The sequence below is a fragment of the Notothenia coriiceps genome, unplaced genomic scaffold (assembly GCF_000735185.1).
Source record: "Notothenia coriiceps isolate Sejong01 unplaced genomic scaffold, NC01 NC01_scaffold00000667, whole genome shotgun sequence".
NCBI classification, from domain to species: domain Eukaryota; kingdom Metazoa; phylum Chordata; class Actinopteri; order Perciformes; family Nototheniidae; genus Notothenia; species Notothenia coriiceps.
This window is the reverse complement of record NW_011333368.1, coordinates 239,710-256,615: the sequence shown is the minus strand read 5'-3', so window position 1 is coordinate 256,615 and position 16,906 is coordinate 239,710. Positions and strand designations below refer to the sequence as shown.

Genomic DNA, 16,906 nt, shown 5'->3' with positions numbered 1-16,906 from the left:
CCAGGCATCCCGCACTCATTCAGAGTAATAAACACTAAAGTACCTTTTTATAAAAAAACTCCCCCCGTTCTTCTTCTTCTTCCCTTTTTAGTTTTTCTGAGTTATGTTATAGTGTTGCAGGGTTCACACTGAGACTAGCAGGAGAAAGGAGGAGAGGCGTGAGGAGAAAGAAGAGGAGGCTCATGCAAGATCTGAAGGCTGCTGTGAGAGAAACCACCACAGAGGGGCGCTGTCATTCCCATCAGCAGAACCACTGCTCCCAGTCTGATGCCTCGCCCACCGGTGGATGCTTAAAGACTTCTCTTCTGGTTTTACTGACTGTCTAGTGTCCATCACTTTTCCCCTATTTTATGTTAGATTCAGCGTTGTTACAAGACTGATGTAAATATCTGAAGTGCAAAGGAAAAAGCAAATTTGTACTAGAGAATAAAAGTGCAATGAAAGTACTTAAAACTTAACAGGGCCCAATTATGTTTATTTTCAGGTTCATATTTGTATTTTGTGCCTCTCATGGGACATGTCTCCATGCTTTAATATTCAAAAGCTCTTTATTTTTCTCATACTGTCTGTGCTGCAGCACCTCTTTTCACCCTCTGTCTGAAACCAGAGCCCAGTCTGCTCTGATTGGTTAGTTGGCCGGCTCTGTGGTGATTGGTCAACCACTTAGAGATGTCCCGCACCTTAGCCTATCACGGGGAGATACTCCCTCTCGAGGGGTCTTTGGGATTTTAGCCTTTGCAGACCATTTACATGGACAAAAACCTAATCACCATACTACAGGAAAGGTAACACCCCCCCAAAAAGCACAATAGGGTCGCTGTAAGTGTATGAAGAATAGTTTATGTGTGTCTGAGTGTGTGCATTATTGTCATCAATTAAACCCTTGCACTGCCTTAAAGCCTTATATACAGTATATATATATATATATATTTCTGTGTTTGAACTTTAGATTTGTATTTTAAATGTGTAGTTTTGTCTACAATTCCTTTTACAGACACAGGACAGTCTAGTAAAAACATCCACACTTTTTCTCTCATCTCAGCTTGTGGTTTGCTTTATGCTGCTCTGTTATGATATCACAGACCTCGTGGCTTCCAAAGAAGATTTTTTTTGGTGCAGGAGTCTTAATACATGTAGCAAAGGCAGGTCATGCAGAAGTAAGGACGTCTCACTCTGTGTGGCTTTAAAAGAGTGCCTCCTGCAGGTGAATTCAAACTGAATGGAGATGTGGGACACCATAGTAATCATATAGGACTACAATCATGGCTGCTACTCTCAGACACTAGATTTTGGTGGCTGTTAAGAGGTGTACTTCAGTGGAGGATGCTGGGAAATGGCACTTGTGGGAGACTTTGCCTCCAGCCCTGTCTACCTGTATACTGTGAATAAGGAGAAGAATAAGGACTAATATGTGCAGAGAGCATAACACATCCTACTTTGACTAAATATGGGAATAAAATGATTTTTTCTATAATATCTATAAATATGCATCACAGGCATACATGCCCGTCACTGTGTATGCACTCCATGTATAAACAGATGTACACATACATATATGCATATCATACAACAGTTGTAAAGGAAATATCACATAATATACAACACATATGAAGCTCTAGCAACTTCAGAGGGCTCTGTGAGATTTACGTCGTGCCTCGGTGCGCAGATTTACATTCAGTGTGTGGTTTGTGATCAAACCTTTAACATTACCTCAAGGCTGTTGCAGAGCTCTGAATAAACTGCGGCAGCTCACACAGCCTCAACGCCTCTTTGGGTTATTTGCTGGTGGGGGGGGGGGGGGGGAACACAAACACCCGAAACACACAGCGGCTGAAAGACTTGCTCGTGGAAACAAACGAACACATCCTCACCCCCCTGCTGCACCCATCTTGTCTGACGAATGGGGAGACCCAAGATACAAGGATATAAACAACAACAAAAAAAGAATTCAACAAAAGCAAACCAACCAAAACATGAAATAAAGGTGACAGTACGGGAGTGGGGGGGCAGAGGAGTGCACGGTGGGATTGTCTTCACTTTAGGTCCAGGACGTCTTCTTCGAAGGATGTGGAGAGGGCGAAGACGCTGGCGAGAGGCGGGCTCTCCATCAGCAGCACCACCTTCTCCGGCTCCACCTCTGGAGCGGACGTACAGTGCAGCTGCACGTCCAGCTCCGCCTCTCCAGAATCTGAGGCTAACCTGGGGGGCATAGAATTATTATTTAAAATGTACATTAAAGTACCCTATTATACTCTTTTTCATCAATATATTATAGGTCTCAGATATACTGTATACAAAACATGTCTCTGAAGTGTTTGGCTCGAAATACCAAACAGATCATTGCAGCATCCCATAATCCCCTCTGTTTCAGCCCTGTTTCAAAAGTGCTGATTCTCTGGCCGTTTCTCAATGTCGAGTACACCTGCTGCAGAGCCACTTGTTCAAGTATACTACGTCATAGAGTGGCGCAGAATGCTGGGAATTTAAACAGTCCTTCGGCGCCACTCATGACGCAGTATACTTGAAATAGTGGCACACTGTCTGTTACTTTAGATGAAAATAAGGAGCCACTCCCCACGCCCCTCTGTGATGTGATTGGTTAAAAAGAACACAATGGTGCATCTAGGAGGAGATTCAGGTGATAAGGTGGTGGTGGTGGTGGTGGGGGGTTACCTTGGTTGGTGATTGGCTAATGGTTACACAAGCCAAAAAAACATGACATCACCAACTCTGACCAGCTAATTTTCAGACAGGTTTTTTCCAATGTCCAGAATCTCTTTCCACAGAGGGGACACATATTTATGTATAAAAGACATGAAAAAGTGGATTTTGCATAATAGGTGACCTTTAGACAATCTTTTACATACAAACCCCTCCCTTTAAGCCACTTCACTCAACCCTTTCTCCTTGAATCATTATGTTTTTATAGTAATATACTAATTTGCACATACTTTGCAAATGGTCTAAAGGCATGGTGTTATTATGTTTTCCCTACAATATGCAAATGCTTTATTGTCACAATAACTAAAGCTTATTATTGGCAATGAAAGTCCAGTTGTCCCAGGCTCCTTCAACAATACTGTCTCTTCACCAGTATTGGAAATAGTACTTCTATATAAAGGAAAAGTAGTCCAGTTAATGGCAAATCAACACAGAAGATATAAAGTGGTGAGGGGAATGAAAAGTAAAGGAAAACCTTTTAAAATTAAGATTTCTTATGAGCTAATAAACAACGTTTTTAGGCTACAAAATGAAGTGCATTAACATGAACAGTGTTTGCCAACACACCTGTCACTGTTTGTTGACGTCAGTGCTCGTGCTTTGGGCTCTTCCTCCGTGTTCTTCTTGCTCATCTTCCTCTGTTTGACCGTCGCACTGTCTGACTTCCCACTCGGTTCCTCTGTCAAGCCTTCGTTAGTATGAGGTAACAGGAAATATGTTAAATCTATAGAATAGTAAAACGTTTCTGGGGAATATGTTCATTTGACCAGTCAAAACAGTTTTTTTCCTAGGGTAGCAATACCCCCCCCCCCCCCACACTAACAATGCTAAAACTCTATAACTATCATTATCATGCATTGAAGACAAAAGAAGATACAAATCTATTTAAAATAGTCTTATAGTTGATTAACATTGAGCAAAAGAGCTATATATGAGAAAAATATTAAAATAGGCAGATAAGACTATTCAATATAATCAATAGTAGAATATACCAGTGTATATAAATGTGGTTAAGAAGTGAATAAACACGAGCACCTGTTTCGGATTTGCAAGCATACCTGTCTGTACCGACTACACAGAGAAAGGTCAGAGAATTTAAATGAATGTCTGTATTTATGTATCATTTGCCAATACTTAGAAGGAAAGGGGTAATGTATGTATGTGTATGTGAGCAATAACGTGTAGATTGGAGTGCACTGTAAACTGAGGAGGTTGTGATTTGTATGTACATCTCCATGTATGTTATCATTTTGTGGAATAAAAAAAAGTTTAAAAAAAAGAAGTAAATAAACAGAAACAGATGCTATTTTTATCATTACCATTAACATGTGATTTGTTAAACTTTAAAGTGGACCTATCATGCTATATTTGAATAATATAATGTAGGACCATACCTATATAAGGCATATTTATACTTTTTATTTTTCAAAATACCAAACAGATCATGCATTTTAGCCATTACTCATTTCGCTCAATTTAACACTGTCTTTGCATGGTCTGATTCTGTGAGAACAGCACCATCTACAGGCCTGGCATATGTACTACAGCGTCTCCAGCGCTTTCGAACGGCAATGTCCGTGGCTGTCTCCTCCTGATTGGTGGAGTTGGCCCAATAGCCGTAGCGCCACTTCTGTGACGTCATAGAAGTGTTCAAATCTGGATCAGTCTGTATCAGATCCGTTGCAGCCCCTTTTTAAGAGATTTGGGTATGGAGGAAAATAGAGAGCGTTGTGTTTTCTGACACTTGGTGAGTTCCCTGGAACACCGGGGACACATATTCATGTATTAAAGACGTACAAAAGTGCATTTTGCATGATAGGTCACCTTTAAAACTAAAGAGGAATAAAGAAGCGTAAAAAAATTCTTTTTTTATATACAGTTTTTTCAGAAAAATAACAGGTCTAATGATGAGCATTAGAGTTGTTGCTACCTTTAGATAGAGCCAGGCTAGAGAAAATAAATAAAACTAAGTGTGTTATCTCATCTTTACCGAGCAGCTCCTTCCGTGTGCGGCTGGCGATCTCCTTGATCTCCATGCGGGACAGGGAGAGGGAGTGTGTGGCGGAGATGAGGGCAGTGGGGGGAAGCATGGTGGGGGCCGGCGTGGTCAGCACCTTGTTGACCAGAGGGGACTTCAGGGGCCTTTCAATGCTCCGGCCCACGAGGTTACACAGAGGGATCTTGAACATGTGCTTACATGCTGATTCACCTACAGGGCGGGAGACCAGAGGGAGAGAAGAAGGGAGGAAGAGGAGAGAGCAGCGGGGAGAGTCAGGTGACAAGATATGAAAAAGGAATAAAAAGAGCAAAGATGGGAATAGTGTCGGGAAAAAGACACATATAAACGGTGAGACGTGTGTAGTAGTTAATGAGAAATGTATGGAACTCTGCACTTCAAGCACATAAGTGTTTTTGCATGATTTAGCTTATTAGCGACATGATTGCATTTCTATTAAAAGCACATCTTAACAGACTTTTTACACTTTCGATTTTGAGAAATTATATTGCCGTTGCATGGGAATGAAGTTGGGAGTAGTGACTATTTCTCGAAATAGCTTGACATTTTGGGAAACATTTTTATTTATGTATAGCAAAGCGTTACATGAAGTCTTTCCGGAAACGAGGATCATTCTGACTTGTCCATGCACTGGGTTTACCAGTCCGATTATAATAAAGCTATTATCCTATAAAGCATATATATTAGGACTTAGAATAAAAAGTCAAAAAAGATTCTAAAATACCATACTTTTTGGGATTAAATCAGTAGGATGGCAAATTGATATAAAAACTCAAATAAAAAAGGAATAGCATGCCTACATTTACTGTCATTTTACTTACTCTTTGCCGAAATTACACAAAATTGAGATTAGAGATTATTTCTTATAATTGTTTGACATTTTCGTAAATATTTCCTTTTTTATTCCTTGCAGAGAGCTAAATAAGAAAATGGATAACCCTCTCGCACCTGTAAAATAGGTGCCATTGACTCTTGTCAATGCATTAGGTATTTACCTTTAATAGAAACATTGGCTTACATCTTTTGAATAAAACGCTAATAAATAAGAGAAACAAACAGGGGCTAGATGTTTCCCTTGCTGATAAACTAATTACCCTTTTCATGTATCTTGATATTTACCAGACAGACATGATATCAACATCCTCATGTAATCCTTGGCAATTATATTTCCAAAATGTCAAACTATTCCTTTGAAACCCTCTTGGTGGTGCATTCAAGGACCCTTCAACATTACTCTCATGTGCTCACTTCACAAACACAAAGCAAACGTTCTGCAAATGTTGTTGAAATCATAACATGAACTGGTTATTTCATGTATTTCAAATAAAGTCCTTGTATGCACCAATAAAGAAGATCGAGAGAGTTGAACGTGAAGGATAACTGATGTCGAGCAAGTTTCTAGTGGATTTTCATAGCACAGCAAAAAACAATCTTAAATAATGTCTCGCTAGGATGGTAGAAATCAATCAAGATTATTTTCAAAAGGACCTTTTTTGTGACTGAGACTAGGTTGATGAGCTGATAAAATAAAACTAACCCTCCATATTCACACGAAGACACTCTGAAGTGATTAATACTCCTATTTACCGAAACAGCATGTGATCTTAAAATTAATCATCCTTACTACAGAGAGCTAACTGTTCAGTTGTAGCCATTTATAGCAGGCCATCTATTATTCAGTGAGGATATTAAATGCTTAAAAGTCTGTTTGGGACACATTAAATGTAGTTTTTCATGATCTGCAGCAGTGTGCAAATGTGCAGTGAACAAATCGTACCACATGAGAGCAGTATTGCAATTGAGCAGCCAAAACTCTGCTTCTTTTGAGGCAGGCTGATAGAAACATGGATGAATTGATGTGGAGGCTACAGCGCCGCACAAAAAGGACTGTCTCTTCTGAAATGTCAGCGGGTGAGAGGTGAGTGAACAGCCATGGAGGAAAACAGAGGGTCACAGCTGATGTTTGACAGGAAAACTGTGTTCCTGTTGTTACAGATCCTCTCCCCTGCACCCGCGCTGTCACACAGTGGAAATGGCAATAATGTGAAGGGGGGAAAAGCATGCAGTTATTTTGGAATATACAAATCACTCAGATCAATATATTCCACATGCGCTTCTGGACCGGGGGAAGTGTCACTCTGCATGGAATTAAATATAAATATTGGGGGTGTTTTTTGCACTAATTGGAGTCGAATTCTTCCCCTGCAGAGGGGTTTTGCTGCAGGCGTTTGGTAGCAGCCACATCGGTACCAGCATCTTGTTCACATTACTGATGCGATTACATCAGATGAAACCCTCCCCAAGGAGCAGATACGGCAGGCAGTTAGAGGATGGGATTTTTGTCAGCACCCCTTCTACCTCTCCCCCCACTCCATCTCCCCCTCCCTCACCCCCAGATTGTGGCACCGCTGTTTGGACTTTGGATCGAAGAGTGGGCTGACAAAAGTCTCCATGGCGACAGTGCAATCTGTAAATCATGCTGCGGCAGACGTGTCTTCTCCTTCCCTCTTCTCTCCCTCCTTCTTTTCTCCCAAGCTTGTACACAACCCCTCCCTTTCTCTCTCTCATGCATACCTTCTTCTCTGCATACCCCCCAACCTCTCCTCCCTCCTGTAATTAAAAAAACCCTCCTCCCTTGATCGACGTTATCTCCTCTGCCTCACTTTTTCACTTTGCACTCCATCACCTCCCTCTAACTCTACCCCTCGCTGTAATTCTTTAATTAGTTAAGACAGAAAGGAGGTGGGGGGAGGGGATGGGGAAGACATAATGTTCACTTAACATTCGACCAACGTTCAAGTCAACATGCCGCCGAGGAGCAGACAGGGTGGTGCACTCTGGGAGCTTTTGCATGTGAGTGGGGTTAGCGTTATGAGCGTTATTTTCATGAGCATGTGGGGAAATATCCTGCAGTACCTTCAGCATCCTTAGACATGTACAGGGAAAGCTTGGTACCATAGGGGATCCGAATAGAATCTGAACCAGGGATGAAGAAGAGGGTTACACAAACTGCACACACACGCACGCACGCACGCACACACACACACACACACACACACACACACACACACACACACACACACACACACACACACACACACACACACACACACACAGTTTTTCATATGTTGTCCTACTGTATATTCATTGTACTACGTTTTTTTATATATCTAGATATTTATATATGGTGTAATAGTCTTTATTTTATTTTTTATGCCAAATATCTTTATTTTTTTAATATATAACATTATTATATTTTTTACCTTCTCCAACAACTTATTTTCTTTTATGTTGTTTATGTTGGCACCATAATACACCACAGCAAATTCCATGTATGTTCAAACGTACCTTGTAATAAACTTAATTCTGATTCTGATAACATGCAAATAATCCTTTGGAGAGAAATGATAACCCGAACCAGCCTAAAAGCATAAAGCCCGTCCTGCGCTGATTACAGCAGCGACAGTCATACCTTCCTCCCTGTTAGCCTTAATGTGACCTGTGAATACCCAGAGGGAAGCAGAGAAAACTGCCTCCATGCTGCACACATGACATTTTATTTTTTCTCCTCAATCCTTCCTCGTCCTTCCCTACAGAATAAAATGCATGTATCTGGGGACGACTTTGTGTTTAAAATCTACAAAGTGAGGTCGCCATGATCCATCAGTCTGAAAGACAAACCTCTAGGCCCTTAATGACAGCCGTGCATCGTAAATATGCCCCATTTTCAGACAGTAGTGTCAGACTGAGGGGGAGGTCAGCTGCAGGGGGAGGGGAACGGTCAAATACAGAATAAAAGATGGAGGAGGGAGGGAAAGTGGGCTGGAGGGAGGGGCTCATATTGATCCTCCATCATCCGTGAAAGCATTCTCTTCCTGGGAGGACACTTACTGTGTGTACACGTGATGGTGGAGGGTGATTGGTCTGTTCCTCCTTGTGTTATTTGTGGTTTGTAAGACTGGAAAGGATCATAGCGATGCTTTTAAGACCTTTAACAATATTATAATTAAATAACAGCCAACCATTTTCCATATTTATAGATTGGATTCTTGTGCTGCAACCGCAAGTATTTAACTAATGAGGAAAATCTATTTGCAAGAACGTCAATAGACATTGATGTTTGTCATGTTTTATATGGATGATTGTTTTAAAAATCTGTTTTCATTGATGCGCCAAAATCTGATAGTTGGCATACTTTAAAAGAATAAGTGAGAGAGATATTCCATATTTTTTCCTATTATCAACAAATCCCGTGACAATGGTTCCCTGTGTAACCAAAGTCTGGAATAATGTATTCCTCTGTGCCATAGATCTCCATTGTTATACAAAACCATTATAAATGATCCAAGCTTGCAACGAGAAAGGCAGACGTGACAGTTATCTGCTTTTCCCACCGAATGTTTTTTTAATTTATTATTTAAATATACAAAATGAAAGGGAAACAAATCGCTGCATAGCTGGGGACTAATCACAAATCTTAATACAATGGTCAGCCTTCATGTCAAGTTAACAGGATTTGAAGATAATAGGCTAAAATACTGAAATGCTAACAGTAAGTTACAGTAGAAAATAGAAGCTAAATACTGTCTGAAGATCTTTTCCAGTAGCGCCAACTATGAGGGCATTTTGTCATAAACTATATTATGTCATGAGTGAGAAAGGATGAGGTAATAAGGAGAGGGGAGATTTATGCAATTAATTATCTTGCCCTAGAAACCCACACACGATTCCACTGTGGGAACCTCTAGCTGCAGCTTATGTAAATGAAACTCCAGCTTTAGGCTAACTTGGCAGCATCCAAAGTCACACAGCTCTGCAGAAAATACTGACAATTGAAAACCTTTAATAGCGAAGCTTTTACTATCAACCTCCCGTGGTGCTTTCACTGAGCGTCGGGGCTTACCATCGCCGAGCGGGGAAGGGAACACGGGCATCTCGTAGCCCGTGGGCGTTTGTGGGGAACTCTGGGAACTGGTTTCTCTCGAACTGCAGTTTGAAGCTGAGCTCACCGGAGCCGACGAAACAAAATAGATGTCCGACTGTGGGCGGGAAACAGAAGAGAGGAAATATAGGTCAATATAAAGACATGTAAAGAGAAAACATGGACCTAAAGGATGGTTAGAAGGTGAAACATGGAAAGAAGGAATTATGATAAGTAAGTTAGCGCACCATGATAAGTAGATTGGTATATAAAAGAGTATTCTCATTTATTCTGAATATTTTATAGAGTATAGTTTATAGTACAGTATATTATTCTAAATATTTTTATGTTTGTATGTTGATCTGAATTTTATTTGTATTTTAAAGTAATTTTGTAAATCTTGTAGATTGAATGTCTACCTATCTATCTATCTATCTATCTATCTATCTATCTATCTATCTATCTATCTATCTATCTATCTATCTATCTATCCATCCATCCATCCATCCATCTATCTATCTATCTATCCATCCATCTATCTATCTATCTATCTATCTATCTATCTATCTATCTATCTATCTATCTATCTATCTATCTATCTATCTATCTATCTATCTATCTATCTATCTATCTATCCATCTATCTATCCATCTATTTCTTTATGTATCTATCCATCTATAAGTAGAGGACATGGTGTTTGTGGTATGCCATGTGCACTGTGATGTTTTTCAAATGTTCTATGTGTATGAATGATGAGTGTATTATGGAGTTGTAACCATGCAGATTGCCAGCCGTATTTCCCACCAGGGTAATAAAGATTGATTGAAATGAGGGAGCTGAAACAGCAGTAATGCAGAGAGGCCTCCGAACCCTCACGAGATAAAAGGGGTTTAGCTATAGTGAAACCTAGTGTCAAGTAGGTACACTCATAATGCACTTTCTAATTAACAACATGAACAAGTATTAATAATTATTCATTATGTGTTGACCAAGACTGCCTTTTATCATTTGCACAATAAAGCAAAGGTAATCACTACTGATCCAGTGACATGCAGTAAAGTTAAAATACGCTTTTGTTTTTTACTAATCTTACGTACTAGCAAACTAAAACCATTTCCCATTGAAAAAAGACTATTCAAAAAGCTGCTACGAGGATTTTAACAAAAAACTAAAATAAGATATCTTATAGCTTTTGTTTTACACAATCTACACTGGTTCTCCATATCGTTTAGAAGTGATTTAAAGCTTTTCTCTTATGTTTAAAAGGCATTTGATTGCTTGTCCCCTTTAAACTCCTTATTGTTTTATGATCTTTGACCAAAACCTCAACAGCTGCTCTTTTAACTGTAGTCATACTTTGATATTCTATGCATGCAAGGTGCTAAATAAATAAAGATAGTTCATTCATAAAACAATAAAATAACAATTTTACATCAGTTCCTTGCAAATTGTTATCAAACAGACATGATATCGTGTTCACTGACCCGTGAAGAGGCCAGCTGCAGCTCAGGGACCACCGCGGTGTAAACCAGGTTTCCATTCACCACCAGCCGGATCTCAATGGAGTCCGTTGTGAAGGCCAGGATGTAAGGGAACGCACAGACTGCAAAGAATATATGAGCATATTACTAAAAAAGGGAGAGGAAATGTGCTCAACTGCCCAACTTTAAGCATACGCAACCATTGAATGGTTTCACCCAGGATGGTATTTTAAAATGTCATCATTAGCCGAGGACAGAGGCATGAGGATGGAAGTCTTCAAATCTTTATTTTTGACTAAAAAACAACATTTACTTTTTCTGCTCTTAAATAACTTTGAACAATTAATCGATTATACAAAATAGTTTTTGATCATAATTTTACACTTATTTATCAAAACTGCTGTTTGAAACTGAGGCTCTCCAATTTTGTTTGTGTGTGTATCTGTGAGAAAAAATGAAGACAGCAGCTTGTTGTTATGAACTGGGTCAGCTTTACAGATTTAGAACCAATTGTATTTGCTTGTTATCGCCCTCTGCATTCATAAAAACATGACACAAACATAGACACAGACACACAGACACAGAAACACACACAGTGTTTCCATGGCGACAGCAAGCCCAGGTCAGAAGCATGGACTGGGTGCGGCCTGGGCTCTGTTGCTGTGGTAACCTACCGATCGCATTGGGCATCTGGTTCCAGCTGAAGTGGAAATCAGAGGCGTTGGACTGGATCATCGGCGTGGAGCCGTTAAACGGACACACTTTCTTATAGGAGCAAATATCTGCAAGAGACACAGGAAACAACTTTTAAAAAAAATATATATACTTTCTTAATCTAACTGTTCCTTTTTTGTCAAAGTTTGATAGAGCTTTACATCTCAAATAGGTGTTTGTCGGGGCGTTTAAAAACCAATCACTGAATTGAGCTATTTTTATTCTAGAAAAGTGCAGTGGCATAATAAAAACATCAGGTCTCAGCCAAATATCTCCATCCAAGCTCAAAGTCCAAGGAGATACCTTTAAATATATTTTCTTTTCAGAAACACAAAGATATTCACTTTATAGTCTAGATGCCAGCTCTAGAGTCCTATTATTGAGGATGCTGAGTCAATTTCTGACATTTCAAGATAATAAATGGCAGTTTTAACCAGAAACAGCAAATATTTGTACCCTCTGAAGGCTGATTTTGATGAGTTTTGGGACAATTTTTAAAGATTTCATTTAGATTGGACAAATTGCCTATTTATTTGAAATATAATTGTCCAGAGCCAATCATTGTTAATGTTGTGCTCTCTATATACAATGGTGGCAACACTATACAGTATAGGTAGTCCAAATCAGCCCACCGAGAACAAATATGCCCACTTTTTAAACTGCAATTTTTTTTTATCTTGAAAATGTCAGAAATTGATTCAGCATCCTCTATAACACCAACACCACTCCAAAACTGTCCAAATCGGACAAGCTATCTTTTTACTATTGTTTACATAGTCTATAATGCCATTCATTTAGCAACTTATGCTAATTGTGCAAATTGCCCAACATATGCAAGTTAGCACCCGGCAGTTTGTATGTGCTGGGGACCCATGCTATAACTTATGTGTACTCAACATTTCAGGGTTCACTAAGCTGGCAACTAGACTCTAGACTAGATTAATATGATATACAATAGAAAAAAGGAGGAAATGTTTATATTTGCGAGGTGAAAAGCACCATTTAGTATCCATCATTTTTTGCATTAAAATGACTTTGAACAAATAATGAAGTATACAAACTCATCCTTCCAGCAGTAGAGTTAAAGAGGGACTCACAGTTGTAACACAGCAGCAGGCCCGCCTCTCCGTCTTCATACACATCGATGGCTGCTACAAAATTTACCTGCAGGCAGAGACAGTTTAGTGCATTAATTTCAAAGGTCAGGTGTAAGAGACAAATCATGCTAAGTCACAAACGCTCAAGTTACTGCGCAACACTCCAGGCAACAGTTTGTTTCTCATTGTGTCTCAAAGTGGAAATGGTCAGAAAAAGCTGGTTTATTAGAACAGCTGCTCATCCTCCCCACTCTCCAGCTGGTGGCTGTGAATGACAACGTGTTGATTTGCCCCGGCTGATCAGCGGCTAAATAAAGACGCTAACTGGGCCATCTCAGATCTGACAAACTTTAACAGACAACACATGTAAGAAAAGAACAAATGTGCCTCACCCTGTTGGCGTCGACGTGATGTAGCCGGTAGGCGTCTCCCGTGCTCTCGTTGATGAGGTCAAACTGATGTTTATAGGCCACGCAGATCATGTTGTCGTTCTCCCCTGTCGGCCCGTCCACCAGCGCCATCACCACTGGGGGGTCGCACAGACAGATCTCCTGATTGAGGGAGGAGACAGGAACAAATCTTAGTCTCAAACACATGGGCTGCAGTCGAATAGTCCATTTAGCTTAGGAACCTTCCTAACGGAGTGAAATGACCCGGAAGTCCCTCAGTGGCAGCCATGATAAGAGCCGTTAGAGTTCTCTAGATGATAGGAAAGGAGGTTTCAAACTTCCTTTATAACCTCCTTTAGCTTAGGAACCACTGGACCTCCCTAACCGAAAGGAGAGGAGAAAATGCTGCACCACAATTCCTTGTAGCCGCAGCATTTGCCGTCACACAACAGTCGGCCGTTCACGGAAACAACCAATTATGACCGAGAAATGATATCATGAAAGTTACGGTGCTTATTAAGCTTTTTAAAACGTATGTGGTAACTTGCCAAAGTGCTTTGTTTTGACTGTTCATCAGTATTATAATCAAAAAGAGAAATATGAACGTTACTTTTTACTGAAATGATCAAATAAAGTCAACATTTCACAGTCTTTACTGAGCTGTGTGGGGTTTGTTCAACTTTTAAAAGATGTTTGAATGGTGATATACACAGTGATAGATGTTAAGGACTAACGTTTATAATAAATACATTTGTATTTATTTTAAGATCTTTTTATAGTTCATACAATCATATGTATTGGGATCATTTGTATTAATGTACCGGAGGGAGAGGGTGATGAGCATAAGTTTCACTTTCCTTTTTTATTTCAATTCCAACTTTGGTTATGAAGAATATGTTTCTCTGTTGTCCACGTTCATAAAGCATAAAGCAACAGCATAAAGCAACAGCATCAGAGCACGGTGCAGAGTCTCTAGATGAGTTTACAGTAGTCCCTCCTTCTTTTTAAACATCCATGTTGTAGTCCGCTGTATAGAAAACTGTAGTTTCCATAGTTTCCCCACAGCAGCAGACGCACATTCATGACGTCCGCTGGCGCATCATAAACACGTCGGATAGTGAAAGTGCAGTCGGATTCTCTAAAGTACCGCAGTCTCTTCCCCTAAGTCCTTTTGAATTCTCCTATCGACTATCCCTTAACCCCGTGACGTTTTACTCAGAGGTCAAGGAATAGACGATAGGGTTAGAACTTAGGAGCTGATTTTTGGTTTATTCGACTGCAGCCATGGGTAGGCTTCATTATTTTATAAGAAAGTTGTCATTATACAACATTTTGGTAGATTTAGAAGGGTTTTTTAAAGTGTGATGATTTGACCCTTACTCTACATTTCACCATGTGGATTACAGCAGTCAATCAACCTTTTTTGAGACACGGTACATTTTTACATAAAAAAATCCAGGGGCACACAAACAACCAGAAAAGTAGCACATTGTAGCCTAATACAGCATATAAATATATGTATATCTATATTATCTATACTTATAGGGATATATAATGATAATTTAATGATAAGTCTCTCAATTTCGATACAATATACACACTACATACTAAATATCGCTTTGAGAGCTTTCTCTTAGTGTTTTTTTTATAATAAAAGTGACCTGTTTCTCAATTTGTTTACGCAGCGTTCTTGCTTTGGAGATGACGTTCAAGCTTGCTTGGGACCATGGCAACATAAAAAATAATCACATGCTCATACCAAAACAGTAGCATCGGTGCTAGTGAAATTCAAAAAACAAAACAAAAATATGGGGTGTTAGAAGCTGCTTATTTTTTCTGGTGATGACTGCATAAAATAAAAGCTAACATATTGCTGTTTTTTTATTTAGATTTTTAGTATTTTCTAGTAAGTATTTAATTACTTGGACTTGACAGATAACCATGCTCTAAGTTGAGGGCTACAACCTGAACCCCATTTGTTATTTGTTGACAATTGTCAAGTTTCAAACATTAAGCATGCAAAATTAGCTATTAGCAGCTCCTTCTTGCAATCTATACAAGCATTTCCCATCCCAGGATTATTTGATAGCGAAGAAAAGATACATAACATACAAGTTCAAAATATAAAAATAATAATAAACTAGACTACAATAGAACATGATTTGGGCAAATTGGGGCAATATATATAAAAAAATTACCCCAATTGCTGTAAAAAGGGACAGTACATTCTATTATTATATTTATTCACTCAAGAATCCATAAATCCATCAAATTATTGAGTTTTCTTTGGTACCCGTATGTACTGAAACTCCTCCACCGGTGACTCTGCTCCCGGGGCTTCAAAGCGGGGGTGTTTCCTGGTGATGAGGAGGAGTTTGTTCCTGATGGCTGCTACTATCCTCAGCTCGGAGCCGTGGTGCGTGTTGATGGAGTACAGATGACAGCCTGGGACAGAGAGGCGGAGGAGGGTAAAAGAGAAGCAGACAGAACATGTGCTGCAGGTGGTGTTCCCTGGCTCCATCCCGCAGATCAATGCACCCCCCACTAACATCTGGCCTGACACATGCAGCAGGTCAAAAGTTTCCTGTTTGCGCTGGCAAAAGGACGTTCATAAAGGTCGCTGTATCTGCTCCAGGCCCACATGTCTCAGTGCATTAGGAAGGATCTCTCAATGGCAATTCACAATCTCTGAGTGTGAACAGGAGGAATAATTTAAAGCAGCTGAATCAAAGTACATTTTACATTACGGAATGTTTTTGTTTAGTTTGTTTTTGGGATCTCATCAAGGCTGACCCATTATTCTCTGCGGGCAGTCGACTTAACCATGGTCAGTGCTTATTAGGGGGGCACGATTTTGAAAAAGTTGCGAAATGCCAATATATTGACTGGTATTGCAAGAAGGATTTCCTCTTCTCTGCAGCACCACAATACCTTATGTTATATGTTCATATTTTATAACCTTCTTATTCTATTTAAACTTGTTTTAATTTATATTCCTGTGGCCTTTTAATGAGGGTTTTTAATGTGATTCTGTTGCTTTACATCATAATTCTCCTATTGTTGTGAACGATTTAATATCCAAATGTGTATCTATCTATGTATTATATTAGATATACTTTATTGATCCCAATTTGGGAAATGTTTTCCTCACAGCGTGTGTATGTGTCTGTGTATGTGTGTGTGTGTGTGTGTGTGTGTGTGTGTATGTATGTATGTATGTATGTATGTATGTATGTATGTATGTATGTATGTATGTATGTATGTATGTATGTATGTATATATATGTATGTATGTGTGTGTGTGTGTGTGTGTGTCTGTATGTATGTATGTATGTATGTATGTATGTATGTATGTATGTATGTATGTATGTATGTTGTATTTATCTATCTATCTATCTATCTATGTATGTATCTATCTATCTATCTATCTATCTATCTATCTATCTATGTATCTATCTATCTATCTACTGTATGTATGTTGTATCTATGTATGTATGTATGTATGTATGTATGTATGTATGTATGTATGTATGTATGTATGTATGTATGTATGTATGTATGTATGTA

The 16,906-nt window shown here is 39.3% G+C and overlaps 1 protein-coding gene across 1 annotated transcript in view; it reads right to left on the bottom strand.

The window, feature by feature from the left end:
* Window positions 1–616: 616 nt before the first annotated feature.
* The window catches only part of garnl3 (GTPase activating Rap/RanGAP domain like 3), an 87,199-nt gene continuing 70,909 nt past the window's right edge, over window positions 617–16,906 (bottom strand). The window contains exons 17-25 of the mRNA XM_010784157.1: window positions 15,634–15,933; window positions 13,344–13,502; window positions 12,952–13,018; window positions 11,815–11,922; window positions 11,144–11,262; window positions 9,642–9,777; window positions 4,712–4,930; window positions 3,289–3,409; window positions 617–2,199 (exon numbers count right to left, since the gene is read on the bottom strand). Coding sequence (XP_010782459.1) covers window positions 2,034–2,199; window positions 3,289–3,409; window positions 4,712–4,930; window positions 9,642–9,777; window positions 11,144–11,262; window positions 11,815–11,922; window positions 12,952–13,018; window positions 13,344–13,502; window positions 15,634–15,933 — 1,395 coding nt within the window. The 3' untranslated portion in view covers window positions 617–2,033. The remainder of the gene's footprint in view (window positions 2,200–3,288; window positions 3,410–4,711; window positions 4,931–9,641; window positions 9,778–11,143; window positions 11,263–11,814; window positions 11,923–12,951; window positions 13,019–13,343; window positions 13,503–15,633; window positions 15,934–16,906) is intronic.